The sequence below is a fragment of the Schistocerca gregaria genome, chromosome 2 (genome assembly GCF_023897955.1).
Source record: "Schistocerca gregaria isolate iqSchGreg1 chromosome 2, iqSchGreg1.2, whole genome shotgun sequence".
NCBI lineage: Eukaryota > Metazoa > Arthropoda > Insecta > Orthoptera > Acrididae > Schistocerca > Schistocerca gregaria.
The window spans coordinates 346,665,646-346,673,462 of NC_064921.1; the positions used below are offsets into that span (position 1 = coordinate 346,665,646).

The window sequence follows — 7,817 nt, forward strand, 5'->3', positions numbered from 1 at the left end:
GGTGATGAAGGAGATTTCCACACTGAGCTTTGCTGCTTGCTCTCAGTATCAAACCAATGTAGCCAAGTTTCATTAGCAGCGATTATACTTGAAAGAAACTCCGCATCTTCCTCTAACATCAACATTAACTGCTTGCAGACCTGCACACCAATGTCCTTTCGTTCCGGAATCTACGGTCTTGGAACACATTGCGCACAAACACGTCTCATTTTTAATTCTTCTGTCACCAACGTGTGGGTGGCACCCAATGAAATGTTCAGTATTTCAGAAAGTGATCTTAAGATAATTCTTCGATACTCTCTCACAATGACAGCAGCAGTGTTGATGTTTTCTTCCGTAAGAGCAGTAACTGGAGCACAAGGTCCACCTTCCTTTGAAATTGACTGTCTCCCCTCTTTAAACATTTTAAACCACCTCAGAGCTGTGCAGTAGGGTAGAATGGACTCTCCATAGGCCTCCTGCAACATTGCACAGGCCTCACTTGAAGATTTGTTGAGATGAAAGCAGAATTTCAAAGCCGCGGATTGTTCCTTGCTTGTTATCTCCATTGTAGCCTCTCACAGGCGGGCACCAGAAGTCCCAACAATAAAACTATTACGGCGTGTTTTTTGCACATTAAGCTAACAGAATATCATAATATTAAATTTTAGCGCGAGAAATTATGACCATAAAAATTATGAGGATTCTTAACAGAACAGCCCTCGTATATTAAGGTACAGGGGTGGGGACACCAAGTGCAGATCCTTGGGGCACTTTAGCTTCAATGGATCTTATGGAGCTGTCTACTCCATATCTCGAAGAGTACAACATTCTTTTGGCCAGGAAGGACTTGACCATTTTTAGGGTATGTAGTGGACAGTTGTACTTACACATCGTATAGAATAGGCTGCCATACCAAATACGGCCGAACACCTTTTAGATGTCGAGGAAAATAGCTACGGTGCTGCTGCACTGGTGTTTCTGCGTGCATATGTGCTCTCCAAGATGAATGGCTTGCTGGATTGTGCTACGCCCAGCACGAAATCCGATCTGTTCAGGACTTAGGATATTGGTGTTTTTAAGGAATTCCCCCCCCCCCCCCCCCCGCCCTCCATGAACCATGGGCCTAACCGTTGGTGGGGAGGCTTGCGTGTGCCTCAGCGATACAGATAGCCGTACCGCAGGTGCAGCCACAACGGAGGGGTATCTGTTGAGAGGCCAGACAAACGTGTGGTTCCTGAAGAGGGGCAGCAGCCTTTTCAGTAGTTGCAGGGTCAACAGTCTGGATGAATGACTGATCTGGCCTTGTAACACTAACCAAAACGGCCTTGCTGTGTTGGTACTGCGAACGGCTGAAAGCAAGGGGAAACTACAGCGGTAAGTTTTCCCCTAGGGCATGCAGCTTTACTGTATGGTTAAATGATGATGGCATCGTCTTGGGTAAAATATTCCTGAGGTAAATAGTCCCTCATTCGGATCTCCGGGCGGGGACTACTCAAGAGGACTTTGTTATCAAGAGAAAGAAAACAGGCGTTCTACGGATCAGAGTTTGGAATGTTAGATCCCTTAATCGCGCAGGTAGGTTAGAAAATTTAAAAAGGGAAATGGATAGGTTAAAGTTAGATATAGTGGGAATTAGTGAAGTTCGGTGGCAGGAGGAACAAGACTTCTGGTCAGGTGACTACAGGGTTATAAACACAAAATCAAATAGGGGTAATGCAGGGGTAGGTTTAATAATGAATAGGAAAATAAGAATGCCGGTAAGCTACTACAAACAGCATAGTGAACGCATTATTGTGGCCAACATAGATACGAAGGCCACGCCTACTACAGCAGTACAAGTTTACATGCCAACTAGCTCCACAGACGACGAAGAGATTGATGACATGTATGATGAGATATAAGAAATTATTCAGATAGTGAAGGGAGACGAAAATTTAATAGTCATGCGTGACTGGAATTCGGCAGTAGGAATAGGGAGAGAAGGAAACGTAGTAGGTGAATATGGATTGGGGGTAAAAAATGAAAGAGGAAGTCGCCTGGTAGAATTTTGCACAGAGCATAACTTAATCATAGGTAACACTTGATTGAAGAATCATAAAAGAAGGTTGTATACATGGAAGAAATCTAGAGATACTAGAAAGTATCAGATAGATTATATAATGGCAAGACAGAGATTCAGGAACCAGGTTTTAAATTGTAAGACATTTCCAGAGGCAGATGTGGACTCTGACCAAAACCTATTAGTTATGAGCTGTAGATTAAAACTGAAGAAACTGCAAAAACTTGGGAATTTAAGGAGATGGGACCTGGATAAGCCGACTAAACCAGAGGTGGTACAGAGTTTAAGGGAGAGTATAAGGGAACAATTGACAGGAATGGGGAAAAGAAATACAGTATAAGAATAACGGGCAGCTTGGAGGGATGAAGAAGTGAAGGCAGCAGAGGATCAAGTAGGTAAAAAGATGAGGGCCCGTAGAAATCGTTGGGTGACAGAAGAGATATTGAATTTAATTGATGAAAGGATAAAATATAAAAAAAGCAGTAAATGAAGGAGGCAAAAAGGAATACAAACGTCTCAAAAATGAGATCAACAGGAAGTGCAAAATGGCTAAGCAGGGATGGCTAGAGGACAAATGTAAGGATGTAGACGCGCATATCACTAGGGGTAAGATAGATACTGCCTAAAGGAACATTAAAGAGACCTTTGGAGAAAAGAGAACCATTTGTATGAATATCAAGAGCTCAGATGGAAACCCAGCTCTAAGCAGAGAAGGGAAAGCAGAAAGGTGGAAGGAGTATATAGACGGTCTATTCGGGGGCGATGTTCTTGAGGACAATATTATAGAAATGGAAGAGAATGTAGATGAAGATGGAATAGTAGATATGATACTGTGTGAAGAGTTTGACAGAGCACTGAAAGACCTAAGCCGAAACAAGGCCCCGGGAGTAGACAACATTCCATTAGAACTACTGACAGGCTTGGGAGAGCCAGTCATGACAAAACTCTACCATCTGGTGAGCAAGATGTATGAGACGGGCGAAATACCCTCAGACTCCAAGAAGAATATAATAATTCCGATCCCAAAGAAAGCAGTACGTGAGGCAATACTGACCCTACGACTTATCTTAGAAACTAGATTAAGAAAAGGTAAATCTACATTTCTAGCATTTGTAGACTTAGAGAAAGCTTTTGACAATGTTTCCTGGAATACTCTCTTTCAAATTCTAAAGGTGGCAGGAGTAAAATACAGGGAGCGAAAGGCTACTTACAAATTGTACAGAAACCAGTTATAAGAGTTGAGGGGCATGAAAGAGAAGCAGTGGTTGGGAAGGGAGTGAGACAGGGTTGTAGCGTATCCCAGTAGTTATCCAATCTGTATATTGAGCAAGCAGTAAAGGGAAACAAAATAAAAATTCGGAGTTGGAATTAAAATCCATGGAGAAGAAACAAAAACTTTGAGGTTCGCCGATGACATTGCAATTCTGTCAGAGACAGCAAAGGACCTGGAAGAGCAACTGAACGGAATGGACAGTGTCTTGAATGGAGGATATAAGATGAACATCAACAAAAGCAAAACGAGGATAACGGAATGCAGTCGAATTAAATCAGGTGTTGCTGCAGGAGTTAGATTAGGAAATGAGACACTTAAAGTAGTAAAGGAGTTTTGCTATTTGGGGAGCAAAGTAACTGATGATGGTCGAAGCAGAGAGGATATAAAATGTAGACTGGCAATGGCAAGGAAAGCGTTTCTGAAGAAGAGAAATTTGGTAACATCGAGTATAGATATGTCAGGAAGTCGTTTGTGAAAGTATTTTATTTAGGGTGGCCATGTATGGAAGTGAGACATGGACGATAAATATTTTAGACAAGAAGAGAATAGAAGCTTTCGAAATGTGGTGCTACAGAAGAATGCTGAAGATTAGATGGGTAGATCGCATAACTAATGAGGAGGTATTGAATATAATTGGAGAAAAGAGAAATTTGTGGCACAACTTGACTAGAAGAAGGGATCGGTTGGTAGTGCATATTCTGAGGCATCGAGGGATCACCAATTTGGTATTGAAGGGCAGCGTGGAGGATAAAAATCGTAGAGGGAGACCAAGAGATGAATACACTATACTGTTTCAGAAGGGTGTAGGTTGGAGTAGGTACTGGGAGATGAAGAACCTTGCACAGGATAGAGTAGCATGGAGAGCTGTATCAAACCAGTCTCTGGACTGAAGACCACAAGGAAATGCTGTAGTGGGATTTGGATTAGGATTCTAGGAGTTTGGAGAAATGATTGAGTAGGGAATGGGACTATAGTTCTGAGGAAATAGATGCTTTTTGTTTGGTTTGGGGATGGAAATGACTTTAGCAACCTTTCACACTGAAGGGATGTAATGTAGTCTAAGGCAGTTGTTGAGGATGGCGGTATAATGAGAGATGGCAGGTTGGGGAAGGTTTTTCAGGGGTTCTGCGCTGTTAGCTACGGTTCTAGTCCATCAGAAAATTTTATCAACGCCTAAGAGTGTACCCCGGATCTGAACAGCACAGGGAGATGCAGTTCATGTTCGTTTCACGGTGCACGACGAATAGTTTTGAGACTTCATGACAAATGACTCTGGGTATTCTTGCTGACAGTCAGTATCCATGACATGTTCTGACTTCCTTCATACTGAACTGGGATGTCTGTTTTTCTGGAAGGGCAGAATACAAGGTCTTGCCTGGGTATACCCATCTTTAAATTCGAGTGTAACCACCACCAGTTTCCCTTGTTTACCTGTACACTGGCTATGCAGTCTTCAGTAGGTTTCCTTAGCTCTTCATTTTAAATCACTTTTCACCACTTGACGTTAGTGATTCACCACAGACTGAGTTTAAATGTGGTTCCAGAACGTCAGCCGCAGTGGCCGAGAGGTTCTAGGGGCTACAGTCTGGAGCCGCGCGACCGCTACGGTCTCATGTTCGAATCCTGCCTCGGGCATGGATGTGTATGATGTCCTTAGGTTAGTTAGGTTTAAGTAGTTCTAAGTTCTAGGGTACTGATGACCTCAGCAGTTAAGTCCCATAGTGCTCAGAGCCAGTTCCAAAACAAACAGGAAAATAGTCTGACAAAAATACACTCCTGGAAATTGAAATAAGAACACCGTGAATTCATTGTCCCAGGAAGGGGAAACTTTATTGACACATTCCTGGGGTTAGATATATCACATGATCACACTGACAGAACCACAGGCACATAGACACAGGCAACAGAGCATGCACAATGTCGGCACTAGTACAGTGTATATCCACCTTTCGCAGCAATGCAGGCTGCTATTCTCCCATGGAGACGATCGTAGAGATGCTGGATGTAGTCCTGTGGAACGGCGCCTCAGTTGGACCAGCGTTCGTGCTGGACGTGCAGACCGCGTGAGACGACGCTTCATCCAGTCCCAAACATGCTCAATGGGGGACAGATCCGGAGATCTTGCTGGCCAGGGTAGTTGACTTACACCTTCTAGAGCACGTTGGGTGGCACGGGATACATGCGGACGTGCATTGTCCTGTTGGAACAGCAAGTTCCCTTGCCGGTCTAGGAATGGTAGAACGATGGGTTCGATGACGGTTTGGATGTACCGTGCATTATTCAGTGTCCCCTCGACGATCACCAGAGATGTACGGCCAGTGTAGGAGATCGCTCCCCACACCATGATGCCGGGTGTTGGCCCTGTGTGCCTCGGTCGTATGCAGTCCTGATTGTGGCGCTCACCTGCACGGCGCCAAACACGCATACGACCATCATTGGCACCAAGGCAGAAGCGACTCTCATCGCTGAAGACAACACGTCTCCATTCGTCCCTCCATTCACGCCTGTCGCGACACCACTGGAGGCGGGCTGCACGATGTTGGGGCGTGAGCGGAAGACGGAATAACGGTGTGCGGGACCGTAGCCCAGCTTCGTGGAGACGGTTGCGAATGGTCCTCGCCGATACCCCAGGAGCAACAGTGTCCCTAATTTGCTGGGAAGTGGCGGTGCGGTCCCCTACGGCACTGCGTAGGATCCTACGGTCTTGGCGTGCATCCGTGCGTCGCTGCGGTCCGGTCCCAGGTCGACGGGCACGTGCACCTTCCGCCGACCACTGGCGACAACATCGATGTACTGTGGAGACCTCACGCCCCACGTGTTGAGCAATTCGGCGGTACGTCCACCCGGCCTCCCGCATGCCCACTATACGCCCTCGCTCAAAGTCCGTCAACTGCACATACGGTTCACGTCCACGCTGTCGCGGCATGCTACCAGTGTTAAAGACTGCGATGCAGCTCTGTATGCCACGGCAAACTGGCTGACACTGACGGCGGTGGTGCACAAATGCTGCGCAGCTAGCGCCATTCGACGGCCAACACCGCGGTTCCTGGTGTGTCCGCTGTGCCGTGCGTGTGATCATTGCTTGTACAGCCCTCTCGCAGTGTCCGGAGCAAGTATGGTGGGTCTGACACATCGGTGTCAATGTGTTCTTTTTTCCATTTCCAGGAGTGTAGTTTTTGCTTTCTTTATTTGAGAGACTTGACGTAAGCTACCTAATAATTGACTCCTTGATGACGTTGCAGTGTTCGTCAGTGACCAGCCCGGCCTCGGACCTGCTTTACTTCCTGTACGCGAACGCCAGCGAAGACATCCACCGGCACCACATGGACGAGCTGCTGCGTGAGTACCACAGCACGCTGGTGGGGCTGCTACGGCGTCTCGGCATGGAACAGCAGGCAGAGGCCTACACCCTGCAGGAGCTCAGGAGCGACATGGACCACTGCCTGGTGACAGCTGTATTCTACAGCACCATGAGCGGGTTTGTCCTCACCTCCGAGGAGAACGGCGCAGAGTACGCAAAAGGGCTCAACGATCCAAAGAAGTTAGACGAGGCTGTCATTAAGTCATTTAGCAACCCGCATTCATTGCCCTACTTGAAATATCTCGCTCCAATTTTTGTTAACAAAGGAATTATGTGATCATCTTTAGGAAATTCGGTACTTTTTAAAATTCTTAGGATCCATTTGTCGGTTTATCTGAAAGATATGATGTAAGGAGTAATCTTCGAATCTTTGACAGTTACAGAAGGCAAAGGTTTAAATTCGTCAACGATCAATAGCTCTTCAAAAAGAAGTATTGCATACGTAGTTTGGTATGGATCGCGTGCTGATCCACCATGTCCGTCATGCTTGGCCTCCTCAATCCGTGTGGTTATTGGTTGTGGGGTTACCCGAAGCTGTAAATCTACCGCGATCGTCCGACCTCATTACTGATACTAAAATACAACATCTGAGGGCAATTTCTCACCATAACCACTGATATGCTGTGCAGTGCTGTTCACAACATTATTCCTCGACTGCAGGTGTTATTGATGAATGACGGCCGACATGCTGATCATTTGTTATAAAGAACATTGTCTTTGCTAAAAATCAGTTATTATGTTAATTGTTACTTTTGTATAGTATGAAGCGCTATTTGGTGGTCAGTTTGTGAATCTTTTTTCGGTTTCAATAAAACCCCACGTCATTTCAAGCATGTGTGTCAATTTTTCTTTCTCTTCTTACATTAATGCATGAAGTAATGAATTTTCAAATTTCAACCAGCTTTTGGGGCACCCTGTAGTTGTAATACCCTTCTGCTTCTGAGGTACACAAGTAACTGTGTCTGACGTGTATTCTCTATGTGTAAGTATGTGACAGAATCTTTCCTATATTTCGTACCTGATACGCGTTTGACAATATTCGTAGGATAAGCTGAAACTTGTAAATATCTTCACTGTTTATTAGTGAGACTGGAATTTTCTACCTAAAATACAGTTAAGCCTAATAAAGAATTACTAACAAA

General features: G+C 45.2%; 1 protein-coding gene across 1 annotated transcript in view; it reads left to right on the forward strand.

Moving 5' to 3' along the window:
• The window catches only part of LOC126336149 (uncharacterized), a 45,495-nt gene extending 37,990 nt beyond the window's left edge, over positions 1 to 7,505 (forward strand). The window contains exon 3 of the mRNA XM_049999641.1: positions 6,557 to 7,505. Coding sequence (XP_049855598.1) covers positions 6,557 to 6,952 — 396 coding nt within the window. The 3' untranslated portion in view covers positions 6,953 to 7,505. The remainder of the gene's footprint in view (positions 1 to 6,556) is intronic.
• Positions 7,506 to 7,817: the final 312 nt, after the last annotated feature.